At 37.5% G+C, this 20,661-nt stretch overlaps 4 protein-coding genes across 6 annotated transcripts in view; 3 read left to right on the top strand and 1 right to left on the bottom strand.

Annotated features, from left to right (window-relative positions):
• The window catches only part of maea (macrophage erythroblast attacher, E3 ubiquitin ligase), a 10,029-nt gene extending 8,104 nt beyond the window's left edge, over positions 1-1,925 (top strand). For 2 of the 3 annotated variants that reach the window (XM_016451758.1, XM_016451759.1), the window contains exon 9: positions 336-1,925. In XM_016451758.1, coding sequence (XP_016307244.1) covers positions 336-431 — 96 coding nt within the window. In that variant the 3' untranslated portion in view covers positions 432-1,925. The remainder of the gene's footprint in view (positions 1-335) is intronic. The other variant, XM_016451760.1, reaches the window with a different exon arrangement.
• Positions 1,926-2,435: 510 nt separating this feature from the next.
• Positions 2,436-4,283, top strand: LOC107661944 (L-asparaginase). Its single transcript, XM_016451757.1, has 6 exons — positions 2,436-2,689; positions 2,792-2,887; positions 3,003-3,163; positions 3,243-3,326; positions 3,405-3,567; positions 3,717-4,283. Exons 1-6 carry the CDS (start codon positions 2,471-2,473, stop codon positions 3,810-3,812), a joined length of 819 nt encoding a protein of 272 aa, XP_016307243.1. The 5' UTR covers positions 2,436-2,470; the 3' UTR covers positions 3,813-4,283.
• On the bottom strand, positions 4,017-8,067 carry LOC107661943 (fructose-bisphosphate aldolase B). The gene is made up of 9 exons (XM_016451756.1): positions 7,963-8,067; positions 7,193-7,305; positions 6,736-6,947; positions 6,330-6,384; positions 5,321-5,481; positions 5,071-5,154; positions 4,810-4,984; positions 4,525-4,724; positions 4,017-4,345 (listed from the first exon to the last, which is right to left on the bottom strand). Exons 2-9 carry the CDS (start codon positions 7,302-7,304, stop codon positions 4,250-4,252), a joined length of 1,095 nt encoding a protein of 364 aa, XP_016307242.1. The 5' UTR covers position 7,305; positions 7,963-8,067; the 3' UTR covers positions 4,017-4,249.
• A 1,328-nt stretch (positions 8,068-9,395) lies between these two features.
• rnf20 (ring finger protein 20, E3 ubiquitin protein ligase) overlaps positions 9,396-20,661 on the top strand; it is a 28,368-nt gene continuing 17,102 nt past the window's right edge. Inside the window, exons 1-10 of the mRNA XM_016451755.1 lie at positions 9,396-9,525; positions 11,531-11,703; positions 11,929-11,997; positions 12,531-12,629; positions 12,728-12,875; positions 14,459-14,644; positions 14,744-14,859; positions 14,937-15,083; positions 19,110-19,184; positions 19,733-19,852. Coding sequence (XP_016307241.1) covers positions 11,542-11,703; positions 11,929-11,997; positions 12,531-12,629; positions 12,728-12,875; positions 14,459-14,644; positions 14,744-14,859; positions 14,937-15,083; positions 19,110-19,184; positions 19,733-19,852 — 1,122 coding nt within the window. The 5' untranslated portion in view covers positions 9,396-9,525; positions 11,531-11,541. The remainder of the gene's footprint in view (positions 9,526-11,530; positions 11,704-11,928; positions 11,998-12,530; positions 12,630-12,727; positions 12,876-14,458; positions 14,645-14,743; positions 14,860-14,936; positions 15,084-19,109; positions 19,185-19,732; positions 19,853-20,661) is intronic.

Below are 20,661 nucleotides of genomic sequence, written 5' to 3'. Positions count from 1 at the left end.
ACTCGAAAATTAGTAACATCTACAAGCAATATGAATGCTCCTGAGCTAAATTTCAACTGTCCCAGATAAGGGTTATGCAATGGAATCATTTAAGTTTTTTTTTTTAATATATATAAATTTGCAAAGATGTTAAAAACCAGTTTTTTGCTTTGCCATTATGGTGTATGGAGTGAAGAATGATGTGGGGAAAAAAGTAATTAAAAAAAAAAAAAAAAAAAAAACGAAGGGGTATGAATACTTTCGCAAGGCACTGTATACTACCAGTGTATGCTATTTGAAATTCTATATATTTCCTGTGTATATATAGTGATTATTCCCTTGCCTCTCGTTTTCAGTCTCTCTTGTCAATTCGTCAAGATGACAAGGTGGTATGCCCCAGGACCAAAGAGGTTTTCAACTTTTCCCAGGCTGAGAAGGTTTACATAATGTGATGGGAGCTCCACATAAGTTTTGGGACGTTAAGTTGCGATGCCATTGCAGGCTGGGCGAATTTCACATTGACACCATTTGTTCCTTGTTCCATGCAAGTGAATCTCATGGACAGTATGTCCTCGCCCTCAACTGGCCTGCAAGACCTTCACTGAACTGCTGGTTTAAAATCACAGTGGAGTTGCTAAACGGACAATTGTGACGAGGGATTTCCTTTTTGTTGATGTTTTTAAAAGGGTTGATAGTTTGGCATTTATTTAACTGGTTTCTTTTCAGTAGTGTAAAACAAACCAACATGACTCCATATCAATCTCAAAAGAGCTTCTGCCTTGTAGTGTTAACAAAATTAATTATTAATGGTTGGTTTTTTTGAACAAGGGCACCCATTTAGGTCATTATTTTTAGATAGCTTGTGTGTAGGTAGTTGTAGAGAACACTCTCCGATGCCTTGCTTTTGCACCTGTGAAATCTGTGACAACTTGCATTTATGTTAATGTGATATTTTTTGACTGACATCCTCTGTGTGAGGCAACATGTTAAAAAAGGTTGTAGCATTTATAGCAATACTGCTCTTTATCCGAAGTCTGTGGATGTACAGACTTAGAAAGACATGGCAGTGTTCTTTGGTGTCAGGCTGGTGTTAAAAAATCGCATTAGTTTACACTTCAACAGTAAATACTATACTGGCTTACTACAGACTTCTTATATCATCAACATCATTCATCAAATAAAACATTCTGTGTATGACCAAAGTCCTTTTAGGACAAGTATGCAAGATTGAATTTTGATGGATATGCCTACATTTGGAGCAATTTTTTTAACTAATGGTATGTTGTGTTATATAAACAATATCATATATTGTAATTAATAAGGTCATGCTGCATTTAGTGCTGTTTTGTGATTAAAGGTTAAATAGCAAACTTAAAGCAGTTTTTGTTTTGGATCTCAGGGTAGATTCAAATCTCGCACAGTTTTATTACATGGACTGGAGTTGTTTTTTTTTCCTCCAATGTTAAAATTTGTAATTATCCAGCCTTGATACCCTCATTTTGTGATTTAAATGTCTTGTGTGAGTTTTCTTCTGCTGCAAAATGGATTAATATGGATATTTCATATATATAGACTAGTTTTACATAAGTCTTACATTATTAGAATTTCCAAATTCATTGCAAGTAATCTGTAGAGTCGGTTTGAGCACAATTTTCAAACCAGGAAATTGTTAAAAGTAGATTTTGTTAATGTTCCCCATGCACACATCCCTAGAAAGTCTCAGGTTTCACAGGATCAACAGCAGGTAACCAATGAGTGGGATCTTTGAAAGGCCCTCTGGTCTTTTAGTTTCACTTTAAAGTACACCAACATCCGTTCCTGTTGGAAATGATTCTCCAAGTATGTGTTTAACTGTAATTGTGGAAAGACTTGCTTAGAAACTGCATGCATGTGTATTTTGGTAGGGTAGATGGGTTGTTCGTGTCCAATTGCCAATAAAGATTGATTTGATTATGTATTGTCATTGTCTCCCTGAATCACAGGTGAACTTACACTGGAGAAAAACTAATTTCTTACAAATTAACATTTAAGTGAAAGTGAAACACTACTATTACTTATTACCTATCAGAAATAGTAATGGGTTTAGCAGTAGTGTGCAACTTATAATTTTTTTTACCTCCTAGATTGGGAGCTTTGTGGTTTTTGCAGGCATATTGTAAGATAACTTGTCTGACAGTTAAAATACTTTATTCGAAAAATTACTATAACTCATGCAACGTTTTTATCTTCACTGGGGTTTTTTCATCGCGGTCATTTTTCTCATGACTGCTTGGCGCATGCGCAAATAAACGCGTCAGGAGCGGGAACTTTGAGGTAATTTTAACGGTCGGTCATCACTACAGCACTGCTTTACAGGATACATATATCTTCAAAATGTACTGTAAGTAAAAAAAACAAAAAACGTTATCACAATTCAACATATACCACCAACGTATATGACCATTTTGCCAGGCCTATAAAATAGCCTGTAATTATAATCTATTTAAAAGTAATGATTGCGTATTATTCAAGTCATGTATTTTTAATTTTTAAACTTACCTTGACGTATACCTATACATTCATAGATGAGACAAAAGAGAGACGAGAGGAACCATACGATCCGTTGTTTCTCCCATTAACAAAACTGGGCGCTAAAACGCGAGACCAGCAGTTCCTCTGCATCGTGGGCCAGGTGCTCAGTCTCGGCTGGCTCAAATACAAGACCTTTGAAGTGAGCTTACAAGTTTGGCATCTTCTGTTTTTTTTATTATTACTATTTTATTGAGTTGATTTAAGTGATGTAACGTCAAATGTGACTTTTTTTTTTACCCAGGATGTCAATGCAATTGTGGCCTTGTTGCTGCCCTCATTAGCCTGCAGATGCATAGACAACAACGACTTGCTGTCTTTGCAAGAGATTCTTGTCACGGTATGAACGATCATGCATATAAGATGTAGAATGCTATTGACTATTGTTCTACTCTTTCATGTGGCCGGTTATATAATTCCTAATCCATGCTTTAAATACCTAACCTGGTCTTCAGATGGATATAAATGCTGGAGATTATGATGGCAACACTGTCATGCACAGAGCTTGTGAAAAGGGTAGAACTGATATGGTTAAATATTTACTGTCTATTGGAGCAGCATGCCAGTTGATAAACCGCTTTGGTTGCACACCTCTGCATCTTGCCATAAGAAACAAGTAAGTGATTTTGAGCAGATTTAATTATTGGAATATATATATATATATATATATTACACCATTGCCTTACATATGCCAGACACTTTGACGTGATCAAGATTTTGATAGTGGAAGGAGCCACAGTGAGCCTAAATCCTGTGCGAGTTGGAATGGAACTCATCAAGTCAGTGTTTCAAACTACAAATGAACTTGTCAGTCTGTTGTAGACATTTTTTTCATTCAGCTGTCTTCTCTCATTTAGGGCGGTTCTGACTAAAGACTGTCAGCTTTTGCAAGCATGGTACTTAGCTGGTGCAAACATGAACCAGGGTGATTATAATGGACAGACCGCTTTACATGCAGCAGTGGAGAAGAGGGAGAAGAACATGGTGTCCAAACTTCTTGAATATGGCGCCACCCCAGAGGTATAATAAAAGCAGATTTTTGTCATATTGTTCATTATGAAAACATCTTCTGCTTTAAATTGTTCTGATTGATTGCATTAATAAGTTGAATGTTTAACAACCCATAACTGGCAGCGTGTAACATGCATGGTTTGTCTTTTCCCTGTCAGAATAGGAATATGTGGGGAAGGACAGCAGAAGACGAAGCAAGACAGAAAAATCTTCATGACATTGTGGTGCTCTTCAATCAACTTTACTTTTTGTAACTCACCCTTCAGCGCCTTGCTGTGTAGGACCTAGTCAAGCGGACCAGCTGATATCAGATACAAAAGCATATTACTTTCAAGTTTTTTACCTTGACAACCAAGTTAATTCTTAGTAAAGAATTCTAAGTGCTAGTCTAAGCGCTGCAAATGGCTGACAACTCTCAACTCTCCTCCTAATGTGTACACAAGAAATCAACTCAAATAAAGCAGGCATTTTATCATTTATTTCAAAATGAAAAGCATAAGTTGGTGCATATGCATGAAAAGTTAAACTAATCCAAGGTTAACAGAGTCTAGTTGAGTCATTCTTGGTAGAACTGCATGAACATATTTAATTTGTGCAATTAACATGTGCACACGTTGTCGTCATCTTGAATATCCTTTGCATGTAAATTTTGTACTGTCCAGCTACAAGTTGCTGTCGTTTGTTGTTGATTTTAGTAGACATAGCTGGCAGTAAAGAGGGACTGTGTAGATGCCTGGTCAGCCTGACCTGAGGGTTTGTATTCACCTTTTGATGCAAGACTATTGATCTGAAGGGGAAAAAACAAAAATCATCTATATATGCAGCTTCAGCTGATATAGTAGGCCTATAAACTGACAACACAATAAAGCACAATATAATTTAGAAGTTTTGAAAAGTTGCACTATAGTTGTGACTTGATTGCCCACATGCCGTATTTTTAGCTTGAATCTTAACGTCACTGATTACCTTGGCACGTGTGATGAAGGCGTCCTGTGCAGCCTTCTTGTTTGCTGCTTGTCCCTTCCATGCAGCTAGAGCCGAGGCCTGGAGAGCACGGCCATAAGAGAAGCTCAGCTTCCAGGGTCTGTGCAAAGGAAGCTGGTTCATGGCGTTCAGATTCAGAGAGGCCTCCTCCTCACTTTGACCACCAGAGAGGAAGCAGATGCCTGAGAATCAGAAGAGAGATGTTGAACGTTTGAAGAGCACTCAAATGGACACCATCCTCTGAGGACCAGCGGAGGACTGTCTTACCCGGTACAGCAGCTGGAACGGTGCGTCTGAGAGCAGTGACTGTTGCCATGGCAACCTCCTGAGGGGTGTACTTCTTGGTACAGGAGTGTCCAGCAGTGACCATGTTTGGTTTGAGCAGAGTTCCCTCCAGATATACATGGTGGTCGGAGAGAGCCTTGTACACAGCCGCCAGGACCTTTGGATGCAATTTGTTGGGAATTATTTTTGATGGATAATTTGGCTTTGCTCCGCTTTTATTGGTTATTCTGGGAGGAAGTTTACCTTCTCAGTGGCATACTGGCATCGTTGCAGATCATGATCTCCGTCTGGGAGGATCTCAGGCTCTACAATTGGCACCAGGCCATTCTACAGGAACGAGGAAGAGTTCATGAGAAAAAAGGATCTTGTGGACAGTTTGTGAAGAAAAAGAAAGAAATTACTGGCATGCTATCAATTGTTTAGAGTCATATAAAAGACTGTTTATGGACAATAAATAGGATCTTATAAACAAAGCACATTCTGTAAGACATACCTGTTGGCAAATGCTGGCATATCTGGCAAGAACGTTTGCGTTTTCAGCAATTGCAAGAGCAGAGGGGCAGCTGTCAGAGATCTTAAGCACACAACGCCACTTGGCAAAATCACAACCATCCTTTTTGTATTGGGCACAGCGTTCAGACAGACCGTCCAATCCTGAGTGAAACAGATCAAGCAAAAATAGCTTCCTTTAAAATGGATACAAGTCAGGATAGATTACTGTCATGTTAAGATGCATTTAAAGGAATAGTTCACCCCAAAATGAAAATTCTGTCATTAATTACTCACCCTCATGTCATTCCAAACCTGTAAGACCTTCGTTCATCTTCAGAACACAAATTAAGATATTTTTTATAAAATCTGAGAGCTCTCTGACTCCATAGACAGCAAAGTAACTGAAATGTTCCCAGAAACGTAGCAAGGACATCGGTAAAGACCATGTGACATCAGTGGCTCAACTTCAATTTGGCAAAGCTACGAGAATACTTTTTGTGTGCAAAGAAAACAAAAATAACAATTTATTCAACAATTCTTCAACCACGAGTTACCGTCTTCTGCCATTTTGGAGAGTACTATGACGCATGTGTGCGCTTTCCCCTGAACGTAATCAGCGCTGTTTACATTCAGGAAAAAGCGCACGCATGCGTCATGGTACTCTCCAAAATGGCGGATGGCTAACTCGGGGGAGAATTGTTGAATAAAGTCATTATTTTTGTTTTCTTTGCGCACAAAAAGTATTATCGTAGCTTCGCAAAATTAAAGTTGAGTCCATGTGACATCAGTGACTATTTTACCGATGTCCTTGCTACGTTTCTGGACCTGGGAACATTTCAGTTGTGTTGCTGTCTATAGAGGGTCAGAGAGCTCTCAGATTTCATCAAAAATATCTTAATGTGTGTTCCAAAGATCAACGAAGGTCTTACGGGTTTGGAACAACATGAGGGTGAGTAATTAATGACAATTTTCATTTTTGGATGAACTTAACCCTTTAAGTAAAAATGTACCCTGTGTGGTTGTCTCTCCGTCTGTACCACCCAATCCTGCTGTGCCTTTGTCCACCTTCAGGCACAAAGCACAATTAATACTTTTATTTATAACTAGGGTTGCAAAAAGGTGGAAAATTTCCAGTAGATTTCGGAAATATTCCAGACATTTTGGAAACTTCCCAGGAGTTTTTGGAATATTCCAGGGATTTTTGGAAATATTTACGGAAACTTTGCAACTCTATTTATAACATTACATGGCAAAACTAGTGAAAGGACCTTGTGTTTGTATGCAGAAAGAAAGAAGTCGTCTACAGTATTCAAGCAGTGCTTTGGTTATCTATAGGGCAATATCAAGCAAATAAATGCATAAACACATTTACATAAGTTATTGAAAAAATCTTCCAAGAGTGCACCTAAACCTCACCTTGATACCAACTACGATGCCCTTGTTCTTGATGACTTTTGGAAACGGAACTCCCTGGGCTGATTTCTGGTACAGTGTTTCATGGAAAAAGATAACACCACCAATATATTCAGAGACTGAATTGTCTACAGAGAAGAGTATGTCGCGAAAGCTGCGACGGTTCTCTTCAGTGTTCTCCACGTTTGTCTTCTGAAAACGCTTTGCCATGGTGCCTAAAATATGAAACACACATCTAAGAACATCTGGAATGCAAGCTTACCATTACGTCTTCAAAAATACAATTCATTATTACTACAACCATAAAGCTGTTAGAGGACAAAAAATAAGACAACACTGCTAAAAACAATTATAGTACCTATTCAGCAACATCTTAAGTATTTTTATTGCTTACTGTTGATCAATTAATATATGCATATAGTTGGTACTCTACTCCATACAAAACACCACACATTCTTACCTGTAGACTCATCTGCAGCCAAAATGCCTTTTCCAGTAGCCACAATGCGCTGGGCAATTGTGGCAAGCTCCTTCTTCTGCTCCGTAGAGAGAGCTGGAAACTGATGTGTCATGCTGGGGAAAGAGCAGAAGAAATATTATTTGCAAAATATACCAAAATCTGTCATTTACAGAACTTTTATTATTCGGATCACTGGGTTATTCACTGCTATCTGTAAATATTTGCCCTGACTGTTGAACTTTAGTCCAGAGAAACACACTGGCTCCTCCCACTGAACAAACAAGTCTAAATTTCCTTGCGAATATGCAAAAAGTTTCACACAATTGTGCAATATCGTTAAGTACTGTACAAGAGTGTCTTTCATACAAAGTGTATTTATGAAAGAAGATTGCCCTCTTTATTTCGCAGTAAACGAAAATGCTTTACGTATATAAAAACTGCAAAATGCAGTGCCTGCATTCATACCATTGATAATTTGCTAAATGCACTATCAAACCAACATACAACCAAGACAGTTCTGAAGTACTTTTGAAGAAATCTTTGGACTATTCTTATTACAGTGATTTATAACTTGCATTAAAGAGCAGAACCTTAATATTTAGCGAAATCATCTGCAGTTTGTGAATTAAGTTCTACGTGTTCACGTTTTAAAACAGGTAAGTTTTTGTTTTAACTCTACCTTTCTAAATAAATATTAATACTAATGTGCCAGATGCGATGATAATGACCACAAAAAAAAAAAGATTTACAACTTTAAAAACCATACTTACTTGAATAGTCTGAAGGCGAGTAGCACTATAAACTCCAGATGAAGTGGCCTCTCCTCTGACTCTGCCGCCGGTGGGTTTGAGTGAATCGGGACCGAGGGAGTCGAACGAGTCGGTATTTATCCGAGAGCAGAGGCTGGACTGAAGTGATGCGAACGGGCGTGCTCTGCCTCCAGGAACGCCATTGGCTCAAGTGCTGGGATATTGGACGGGTGTGGGAGAATATCTGCGTATGTGGAATTTGGAAGAGACGGGTTTTAACTCCAAAAGTTCCATAATACAGCCATCCCCGGCCTTAGTGTTACACATATTTAAAATAAGTGATCAAAATAGAGATTTTACTTTTGAGAAAGTAAAAATGCAGAAAGTTTCCTGGGAGGGGTAGGTTTAGGTGTAGGGTTATGAGTGGTTAACATCAGTCACAAACACAGAAAGTGATTGCTGGTTGGGGGGAATTACATCAACAGCAGTTGATGAAATCATTTTGGCAGACAGACAAGACGTGGTCTGATGAAAGGGTTTGAGCAGTCAGGCCACTGATAAACTTGCTGCATGATGAAGACAACGACGTGCACTGATGCACAGGCACTTTGAACCAAGAGAACAAAAATCAGGGGATTTCACAACATGAACTCTGCATTCAAAGGCAAGAGTATCAAATGCATGCTCAAGGACAGAGTCCAAATAATAGTTTGTGCACAGAGCGTGGCACATAATAATAACTTCAATGAAGTAAGTCTTTGAGTCAAAATACACACACACACACACACACACACACAAATGATGGTACTCACACATTACCAGGAGTTTCCATTAACTTTATGGTTTTTATACTGAGCTAATAATATTGTCTATCCCCCAGCCCTCCTAGAAACCTTTCTGCTAGTTTACATTTTCAGTAAATGTTTCGTATTTCATTTAGCCGTTTGAATTACAGTCTCAATGTAGGCGAAGTCAGATTTTCTTACATTGTGAAGCCATTTTTGGTTTCATAATGTAGGTCAAACCAGCGCACACACAAAACAAACACATAAAGAAAAGGCTGCTGTAGTAAACACAGCAACACAGTTAATCTGGTTTACAATAACAAATACGTTTGTTGATTTATTTATAATTTTTTAGAAATGAAATGCTTTAACTAGTGTTACATGTTAAACTTACTTACGTTTATCTGTTCCATAATAGCCTATAGGCCTACATTTTTTCCAGCATCATTACTCCAGTTTTCAGTGTCACGTGATACTTCAGAAATCATTCTAAAATGTTGTTTTGAATGATGTTGAACATACCTATTGCTTAATATTTTTGTGAAACTGTGATTAGATTCTGATTATTTGATGGGAAGAAAGGTGATGATTAAAGGTAGCAATTTGTAAAGTTGTTCCGAGTTGTAGCGCTGCAATCAGTCCTTCCGCCGTGGGGCGGCGCTGCAGTTCTGGAGACAGCATCAGCAGCAGCAGCAGAAGAAGAAGCAGCGCTGTGTTTCCGGCGGAGACTCGGCCGCTGGATGAAGCGCAACAGCTACATCCTCAAAACCATTTCACAGTCAATAGAAATCAAAATTAGGTAAGAAATGAACACAAGTGCAAAACCTACTTAGTTAGAGCGTTATTAAACAATGCACAGCGAGTTTTCAGCGCTGAGAGGCGTCAGATCTCAGTGTTTTCGTAGATCGGGGTTGTGCTCGGGATTACACTGGCTCGCCGCAGTTTAACTAACGTTACAAATAATATATTTTCTTACATTTGCGTAACTGTATAATGTACTAATGACGGCTACGTCTGTGTGTGTTAACGTATCCCTTAACAATAAAATACCATTCTATTTTCTGAAATAATATGCATACCATTCAGTACCATGGTGTTTATTAAGGTAGGCTACCATGATATTACCATATGATACTCATCAGATACCATCAGATATGATCAGTGTAGCGCGCTACTAGTACTTTTGTACTAATTAGTTTAGGTTTAGTGTAATGTCTAGTTCTATTTTACACTACTACTAATGCAAGTGTTGTTATAGCACTATTATAATTATTAATAATAAATAAAAAAAGCAACGAAACTAGAACTAAAGACTAAAATCTGAAATGTGTAGATCCCTCTGTCAGGCATATTGAAATTGAAATATTAGTATAACGTACGGGTTTAAAATGTTGTTAGTGCTTACAATAATTATGATAAACATCCATTGTATTTGTTATGCAAGATGAATAATACAATAAAACGGCAACAATTATTATTATGATTTTATTTTATTAGCCAGCGTATTGTATCTTCAAGAAATGGCTAAAAACACATCTCTTCCATCTTTATTTGACACTCTAACTCTAGCACGCTCTGTTCTAATTCTATTTTATCTATTTTCTTTAAATTACAAAAAAAAACACTTTACCCTTTAAGACTAGCACTCTATTTGTTTTTTAACTGCTTGTTTTCTTTGAAAAAAGCCTCTAACACTAGCTTTCTCTATTCATTTTCTATTCTATCTGTTTTCTTTTTATTTACTATATAATTAACGAAAACTATTTGTTTTCTAACTGCTTGTTTTCTTTAAAAAAGGCCTTTTCTGTGTTCTTTTTCTATTCTATCTATTTGTTTTCTTTTTATTTATTATATAATTCACACACACAAAAAAAAACCTTGCTAGTATTTGTACTGCTGACTGAGACTTGTCATAGCAAGTGTTGGTTTTGATTGCTTCCATTGTCCTCATTTGTAAGTCGCTTTGGATAAAAGCATCTGCTACATGTAAACTTAGACCTGTTTTAAAGCATAACTTAAGGATCTGAACATTTCTCCAAGGAATTTCCCCTGATTTCTTGATTCTCTTAATCGTCAGGGAGTTTCTCTGCTCTATATCGACTGTGTAAACTAAAGGCGATTTATTGTAACACAATTCAGTAACAATACAGATTATTGCTGGGCGGTATGACCAAAATTTTATATCACGGTATTTTTCAAAATGATACCGGTTTCACGGTACATGACGGTATTGTTTTTTTTTTCATGCATGACCGAGTGTTAACCATATTTTCTACTGATTGAGAGAGGAAATACTGCAGTATATTGACTTAGAATGCCCTATTTTACTGTCATGATCAGTGAATATTGTCAAAAAATACCACACTAAATAGTGACTAAACACGACCCCTTTTAATACATGTTAACCAGGAGTCACTCTCATTTATAATCGCGGCATCGTCTGATAAAGGATATTTGTGGTGGTCAATGTGGATATTGTGGATGAGTTCTTCTGCGTCATCACGTTCTACTAGTTCTACAGCTTCAGTTTCAGAACTTTCAGGCTTAGTAACACATACAGCTGTTCCCTCACCACAGTGCAACACCCCTTTCAAACAGTGTCGCGTTCCGAACGTTGTTTAAGTGACATATACCGGTATTGCGGTATTTTAAAAATTCATATCATAACAAAAATAAACACCGGTATTCGGTATGAACCGGTATATCGCCCAGCACTAATACAGATGCTCGGCATTTTATAATCATTCAGTACCTTTGTGAGGATTTCTGATTGTGTATTGACTGTGATGGTGTCTGTTCCACAGTGAGGTGCGTGATGTCAGGTCAGAAACGCCCCAGTGACGCCGGCAGCTCTGCCACCCTCGGCGCTCCTCCAGAGAAGAAGAAGGGCGCTGAGGACGGAGAGGGTATGAGCACTGGATCTGGAGGAAGCACTGCTGTAGAAACGGTCATCAAACTGGGAGGAGGGTCCAACCAGGTGAGATGCTTTCTGGGATCTTCATGTTTGATTCGAGCATTCTGTGTTTTGTGTTGCCCCAATGTTTTTTGTCTTGAGCCTGTCTGTGTCAATCGTTTGAATTTCTCTCTTATGGAAAAATGAATTCTAAATCTTTTCATTTATGAATTGTGGATCTTAAAACTGATTTCTGAATCTGGTCCCTTATCATTTGGTTCCCATTGACACTGTATTTCGTTCTTGCAGGAAGAACAAGACATTAAAGCTCTGCAGATCAAAAACAGGAAGTTGGGAGAGTCCCTTGACCAAAGACAGGTAGATACAGACCTTTATATTTATGTATAGTGTTGCAAAAGATTTCTATTTTAAATAAATGCTTTTGAAGAAATGACATTTCTATTAATCACAGAATCCTGAAATGACAGTTTTTTTAACATTGATAAATAATAAGAAGAAATCTTTCTTTAGCAGCAAATCAGCATATCAGAATGATTTCTGAAGGATCATGTGACACTGAAGACTGGAGTAATGATGCTGAAAATTCAGCACAGAAATAAATTGTTTCAAAATATATTCAAAAAGTTATTTTTAAATGTAATAATATTTAACAGGATTACTGTTTTTACTGTATTTTTGATCAAATAAATGTAGCCTTCATGAGTATAAGAGACTTCTTTTCAAAAATCTGATCAACCCCACACTTCTGAATGGACTATACAATGTTTTATTAAACTATTATTGTTATACATTGTGATTTTCCACTGACAAATGGTGCAGGAAACGGTGATACAGACACATAAATACATGTATACGTGCAAACATAGACTGTTGTTGTTGTGTGGCTGTAGGTGATTGAGGATGAGCTGAGAGAGAGAGTTGAGAGGTTGGAGACTCGTCAGGCGACAGATGATGCGAGTTTGCTGATTCTAAACAGATACTGGAACCAGGTCATTTTATTTTTTATTTACAATCTGTATCATTTGAAGTTATATTTCTCTCGAATGCAACTTTTAATCTTGATTTTTATTTCACCTTTCTCTTTCAGTTTGATGAAAATGTGCGGTTAATTGTGCGTCGCTATGACCAATCAGGGAGCGAGCCTGTGGAAAGCCAACCTCCTGAAGGACGGAGCTTAAAACCTGGAACTCCAGAACCGGATGGAGACTCAAACCAGGAGAGAGCAAAAGACAGAGGTACCAAAACTGTTGTAGATGGAAATCAACGGATTGTACAAATCTGTCAGATGCTTCTTACTCTTTTGGGGAAAAAAATTGCTTAATGTTTCAAAACCTAATGTCTTGATCTGGATCTGAGTCTTGGCTTGGGGCCTCAGACAAGACAGCAGTCCATTTAAATAATATTAAAGGTCATAATTACCTCAATCAGAGATCAGTACAGTTTCTTATAACAGAAGTGTTAATTACCATTTGAAGAGGTCTTGCATTTTGGGATGTAAAAACAGGAATCATGATGCTGCTTAATGTGATTAATAAACTTTGAAAGACTGTGATTTAATAAAATAAATGTCAGTGCTGCATTTATGGTTTCAGAGCTGTTTGCATTCACTAAATACTGCACATTTATGACAACCGATTGCATGTGAACTACTAGCTGTTTCCATCACCCCGTTTTTAAAGTATCGCATCAGAAACGAGTGATGGAAATGCCAAATTTCGAGAAAAAATTCCCTTAATACACAAAAGTTTTTACGCTCTCTTGAGGTGGTTTTTCACTAGTGCGAAAAAGAGTTAATGTGAATTATAGGAGATGGAAACACATTTGCCTAATAAATTCCTACATGCACATCAAAAAAAGTCATGCGACTTTGTGCAATGGGACGGCAAAACGTGACTGGCCAGCGGTCTGATCTTGTTGCACAGCATCTGAAATGTTGTTATGGTCATTCTGAAATGGCTAAATGCTGCTCCATCTGAAAGCACGTGATGATGATTTCCTGCTGATTACAGAACCGGCATTACTATCAAAATGCACATAACAATCACATTCGATTAATCGTGCAGCCCAAGGCTGAGCAAAGTCTGTCATCAAAGTGTTTCTGTATAATGCCTACCAGAACTGTCTTACACAGCTGCACTCCCAAACAGCAGGCATCCACCCCTGAAAGCAGTGACCGCATATTGTGTTTCATCTGCTCACTCTGGGGCGCAAGTAATTTATTATATATGAACATTATTATATTCATAGGCTTCTCCTACTTTTCTTAGTGATATTTAGTGCTTCTTTGACTCGTTGGATGAAAACAGTGCTTATTCGCAGATGTTTTTTTGCAATATTTCAATAATTTTGTGCATAAGCTAAATTCGCAACTTTGGATGGACACAGTGAAATTTAAAGTGTTTAAGTTGTAATGTGTTATAGATGAATGTAACAGTAACAGCAGAGTTTATTGTCATGTGCACAGTGAGGAAAACAGGTTTCCCTGTACAATGAAATTCTTTCTTTGCTGTCCACAGTGAATGCCAAGACAAGTGCAAAAACTATGTAAAAAATAAAAACACACACACACGCATATATACACACACAAACATAATAAAAAATAAAACTATGCAGCAGAAGTAGAAATATAAACAATGTAGATATAGAAGTATAGACTATGTACATCTGTATGTGCAAGTGTACAAGATTAACTTGTGCAAAATAACAGTACAGTAACATGTGCAAATTGAATGTAACTATATGATAATAATAGCAGCAGCAGTAACATTAACAATGTGCAAATTGAGATACTTGATAATGATAGTAATGTTTCATACAGGTCAACAGGGAGAGGCAGTGAGCTCTTTTCTGGCCATGTTGGCCAGCAGCAGCAGTGAGGAGATAGACGCAGAGCTGCAGGAGCGATTGGAGTCCAGCTGCAAACAGGCCAGACGTGTGGTAGAAATCTACGAGAACCTGAAGAACACGGTAGACCAACTAAAGAAAGATGTGGCGTCTGGAACAGGTGAGACAAACAATCCATCAAATAAACTAAAAAACGAATCGCGTTTTAACTTTCTGTTCATTCAGCGTCTAATATGCATATTCTTGTGACTTCCTTCAGATGGCAGTCTCTGGGATGTCGCTGTCCGCCTCAACACCCTTCTGACCAATGAGAATGAACGTCTCCGCCAGCTGACCGACAGCCTTCAGCAGAAGCATAGTCACATGACCAGCGAGGTTGGTGGTTGATTTGTTGACATGTTTATCTGGTAACCGTGTCATATTGAGTGCTCACTATGTTTGTGTGTGTGTAGTCTCGTCCGCTGGGCCGTGCGGCGAATCGTGCTGATAACAGGATCAGTGAGCTGCAGGTTCTCATTGAGGAGCTGCAGTGGGACATGGAGAAAATCAGACGGAGAGAGAATCGGCTCAACGCACACCTTGTAGAGGTGCTGGAAAGGGTAAGTGGTTTTTGCCCTACAAAGAAAGCGTGAAATCATAATAGACTCTGTTTAGCATCTTAAAGAGGTCATGAACTACCTTTGTTTTTTATTTTGTAGTGTTCTCTTGAGGTCCACTTATAATGTTATCAAGATCAAAAAACATCATAATTTAGAAGTCATCAGGGCTTGAAAATGGAAAAAAAAATTTGATCGGTTCACTCCAAGCAGAATCGATATTTTAACGTTTCTGTTCCTGCGTTCCTCATGTATTATCTCCGTTCCGAAACCGGTTCGAGTAGAAGAAATACCAGTTAATAACGTTATTATTATAATTTTTTTTCTTTGCCTATAATAATAATAATAAAGTACAGTGTTTTCTTCACTCAAAAAGAAAAAGAAAACGGGAAGAGATTTGGTAGCCTATCTTAACCCGCTGCATTTAGTCACAGCCAATACAGCATCATCTTTTCTAGATTTTGGCCAAATGTAGGCTACTAAACAAAACAAAAATCAATTAACACTTTAAAGTATTTTTTAAGATATTTAAAAATGTTTGCTGCATTGTTAAAAAAAACGCTACTTGTATAAGATTGCGTTGTGAGAGTGAAGAAGAAAAAAAAACATAAATCGCGTATAAGCTCACGTTGCATTTTATTAGCCCTATTACATTCAGAAATAATGTAGGCTAAAATGCCAGTAGGCTAAAGCAAAATGTTTACAAACATTATAAACACATAAGTTATGCTTAGTTTCTCTCCACAACAAATAAAGTTAAGGCTATGCGTTTAGGCTATAAAAACGTCAATCCAAAAACAAATGAATTTAAGGTGAAACTGATGCCTAACTCTCTCATTTGTCACGAATCCAAATGTTTACATATTCGCGACGTATCTGGATGCTAAAATATTATTTATTATAGGCTAGGCTTTGTACTTTCATCGACATAAAACATCGTCCTTCACATCGGCTATATCAGCACAGTGAGGCACTGGTCACGCTGAAAGCAACAGATTTTGTACAATGGAGCAGTGTAACTTTTTATACGTTTCTTTAACTGTATTTTATTTTGATAATGAACAGGCTGCAATGTCGCAAAAATATGTTGTGTCTGTGTGCGTGTGAGGCGCCGGCGCGATATGGTCATACCAACGCTGGTTGGTTATGCACTGATAGAAGCAAGACATCATTCAAAACTGTCAAGCTTTTGCAAAATAAATAAAACAGTAAAATAAATGAAACTCTAAAGCTTTTAAAATAAAGAAAATTACTTTCTGCCGTCTCGGTTTCCTTTCCGAGAACTTTGGAACGCGTCACAATGAACTGTAACTCTCAAATTTTTTTATTTCGTTTTGTTAATCTGTCAATGATTTAAGTGAAATTTATTTTGTGTATATGCCTATATATTCCTTTTTATGTAAGCCTATAGTTTTATTCTGTTTTCTCTGTTCACAGAATCGCTGCAGGTGCGTGTGATCTATTGAATCCATCTTACACTATCCTCAGATAAACTAACGCCAGTGCATTGCCATTGCGACTTACCTATGATGAGTTCTTGAGCACGGGCATTTCACTCGTTGGATGCGTCAGCATCATATTTGCAGGCCGTACTACTGGAATTCGTGATTGGTTGACAGCAAATTTGAAATATTAAATGGAACGATAAAATAACGTTATTAACCATTTAATGGCCATTTAAAATTTTCGATTCTGTTCAGAACTATAAAATTTGATTTCATTTCTGTTTCTGGTTCGGTTCCTGTCAAAATTTTGTTCGTTTTTGTTTCTTGAACCGGTTCTGAGCCCTGGAAGTAATAGGCTATTTTCTGTCCTGCTTTTATCCCCCCTCATCACAACGCTCTGTTTGAATAGGCATTGCGGATTGTAGACTCGGAAGTAAACGCCCACTGCTATGATTGGCTAACAGCGTACATTCATTCCTCATAGATGGACGCTGCTGTGATTTAGGTTTAAAACCATAGACTGTATAAAAACATGGACGTAGTGTCCGTGACGTCACCCGTAGGTTTCCAAAGAGCGTTTTTGAAGCCTAAAGTAGGTGGAGCCGGCCGTCGCCATCTTGTCAGCGCGTCACCACGTGTCACTCCCGGATAATCGAAAATGGGCAAAGAGGCGGGAGCTGGTTGCTGAAACCACGCCCACCTAGCTCGACCGGCAGTGTCAGCAGCGGCAATCCACCTGTCACTCAAGCCCTTAATTATGCAGAACTTTAAGGCTTAATAATTTAAACGGATGAGTTATAAAAAAATTCACCCCCCTCACAGTTGTCATGAAGGGCAAAATTAGCTATATAGACCAAAATCATTTTTTGAACCAGGCTGTAAACATGTTTTTTTCTGCTGTAAAATTTGGCATTTTAACATGGGGAGTCTATGGGATTGACTCCCTTTTGCAGCCAGCCTCTAGCGGCCAGTTGACGAATTACAGTTTAAGTCACTTCCGTGTTGGCTTCACGAGAGAGAGCGGGAGGTTGCCTCTTGTTTAAAACACATAAATAACTCCGTACATATCAAACAATCTGTAAGAAGACCTCGGTTCCCTGAGATAAGGGAACAAGCGTTGCGTCGCTATGGGTAATTGTAAACAAATTTGCTGCAAAATGAAGTAAACAAAGGACCGAGTTCTTACTGAGCAGTCTGGAACTTCAATAAAAATAAAGTTCATCCTCTCTTTCCTAATGTTGGGATCAGAAGGAAGTAGGGCTGTGCAAATAATTGAATGCGATTATCATGCGCATCTCATCAGTAATATCGTGTTCATAATCGCAGGCGATACATCGGTGATAATGAACGCGATATTGCGTAGCTTGTCAGTGAACTACGGCTCTGTGTATTGAATGCCGCTTCATTTGAAAGCAGGTGATGGAGATTTACTACTAATCACAGAACCAGCTTTACTGATGAGATGCGCATGATAATCGCATTCAATTATTTGCAAAGCCCTAGAAGGAAGCCAACGCAAACGCTGTTTTTCCTACAAATTGGCACTGCAGAGCGTCCTGTTGTTTTCAGAGCCATCTTTATCGTTTTGTTTCTGCGTAGACCTGCACGTTCGACTCCCTGGTAAACACTAACACTGGCTAAACAGGCAGTGATGTCGATCTTCTTGTGGGGTTTATCCACACTATTACATCATAGATGGGAATATTACAAAAGCTGTTGTTTTGGCAGACTGCCTTCAATATAAGTTGTTTTTAGACTAATGACAAAGTTTTAAGTTCTGAAACTTACAGGATGTTTTTATAGTACAATGACCTCTTATGTCAATATGTCAAAAGATCAAGGGAATTTTGGTTTCTCAGTTCATGACCCCTTTAAAGTCAGTGATAAATGGAATTTCACCCTAAATATTTTGTAAATGCATGATATTGATCTTACAGTGAATGATTCATTGATTTTTGTTTTTTTGACCTCATAATATTTACAAAAAAATACCAACTCAATCATCTGGTGAAAACACCAGACTTCTCCAATCATTTTGTCCACTTAAACTCCACCCTTCTCATACAAACGATTGTAATCTTGCATTCAGATCTCCCTCCATCCAGTTCCCATCCTATTTTTTTTTTCTGTTCCAAGAATCTGGTTCACTCAGATGTACATCACAATACAGAAGAAAAGGCCTACTTCCATTACATCGTGACTTTAATACGCACGATTGATTACTGCATGTTATTCTGAAGAACAAAAATCATTGTCATCTTTCATCCCAGGCTTTCCTTTTCTGCTGGCATTATGTGGGCCAAAAATAAACATAGCAAATAGCCAAATAGCTATTTAGTCTCTGATTTAGGCTACTGTTATGGATAATACAGACTTTCATTAGTAACCAGTAATTTAATGTCAGTTACCAGTAATCTAGGTTACTGCAATAATAGCAAATGACAATGGATTTTTGAAAAAGCCACTGCGATATATCAAGATGCTCTTGAGGGTGAACTTATTTGTAATAGTAAACCCAAGATATAGTATTTTTATTGTTTTACAATGTGTCATAACTGTTATTGTGCTCTTCCATCATAACCAGGTGAACAGTAAAGGTTATAAGGTGTATGGCGAAGCAAGCAGTGTATGTGGAACCATCACGATTAACAAAAGAAAGGTAAATGACCAGTCATATGAACATTTAGTGTTAATATTTGCATTTGGTGTGAATGAATCTCACTGTACACTGTAGAATCCTTCAGTTGAGAATTGGGGTTGTTTAGTCTTCAAGCAGGTGCATCATATATTTTTTTCTATATGTTTTCAGCTCTAGAAAATATACACTATCATTCAGAAGTTTGGGGTCTTAGATTTTTAAATATTTTTGAAGGAAGTCTCTTAAGGTTACCAAAGCTTCATTTATTTGATTAAAAACATTGTAAGTGTCGGTCCTGTCTCTTCCAAGCACTTAGTGCATCCTTCTTGAACAAAAGTGTTGATTTCTGTCAACAAATAAAACATTTAATATCTTTGCACCAAACTTATGAATGGTAATGTTAGTGTATCTTTAATATTTGCCAGCCTGCTCAAACATATATTGTTGACATTGGTACTTTATTGTCTATTGTTATAGAATATTTTGTTGTTTAAAGTGTTTTGCTTGTCATATAAGGGTACCTGTACAATGTCTTAACATTGATGAAATCCTTTGTCGTCTCTTGTTAGTTTGAGGAGATGAACAGTGAGTTGGAGGAGAAGAGGGAGCTGGCGGAGAATCGGCTCAGTGAGCTCCAGAAGCTCCAGCAGGACCTGCAGACGGTTTACCAGGAGAACAATAACATGAAGGTAAAGCCCTTGAGACCACATACACCATTAACTTGTCAGATCCATCTTATGTTTATTGTGAGTATTGCCTCCTGCTCAGGCAATACCAGATTAAATATGAGCTTCAGAGGCAGTCAACTGTTCAGCTCTTCAGAGTGGAAAGTTACAAACCCCACACTTTCATATCTTGTCCTTGAAAGAAAGCTCCTTATCGGCTAGCACTTGAAGACACAGATACTCTGGAACAGAGTAAAACACTTCCTTAGTATCAGTGGAATTTTCTGCAGCTTCCTGTAATGAAACATAATTGTAGAATAGTAATAACAAAAGATTATTCAAAATAAATGTGAAATGGAATTGTTTAATGAAATTAATAGGAAATGAATGAATAAGAATGTAAAAATTGTGTGGTAGCAGTAATATAATAATGAAATATAGCACAGGTTTCTGTGTTTTATGTATTTTAAGCATTCTTAGACCATAATATTAAGGCCACCAAGTTGATGTTTGGGGTCAGTAGTAAGATTATTTATTTATTTTTAGAACGAATGCTTTTATTTGAAAGGATGCCCTAAATTGATCAAAAGTGATAGAAATCTTTTGTAACATTATAAATGTTTATACTTTTTCAAATAAATCCTATTCTTTGAACTTTCTATTCATCAATGAATCCTGCAAAAAAAAAAATAAAAAATCATGGTTTCCACAAAGATATTAAGTAGCACAACTGTTTTCAACATTGATAATAAGAAATGTTTCTTCAAATCAGCATATTAGAATGATTTCTGAAGGATCATGTGACACTGAAGACTGGAGTAATGATGCTGAAA

The sequence above is a fragment of the Sinocyclocheilus anshuiensis genome, unplaced genomic scaffold (assembly GCF_001515605.1).
Source record: "Sinocyclocheilus anshuiensis isolate Anshui unplaced genomic scaffold, SAMN03320099.WGS_v1.1 scaffold759, whole genome shotgun sequence".
NCBI lineage: Eukaryota > Metazoa > Chordata > Actinopteri > Cypriniformes > Cyprinidae > Sinocyclocheilus > Sinocyclocheilus anshuiensis.
This window is presented reverse-complemented; position numbering and strand designations above follow the sequence as displayed.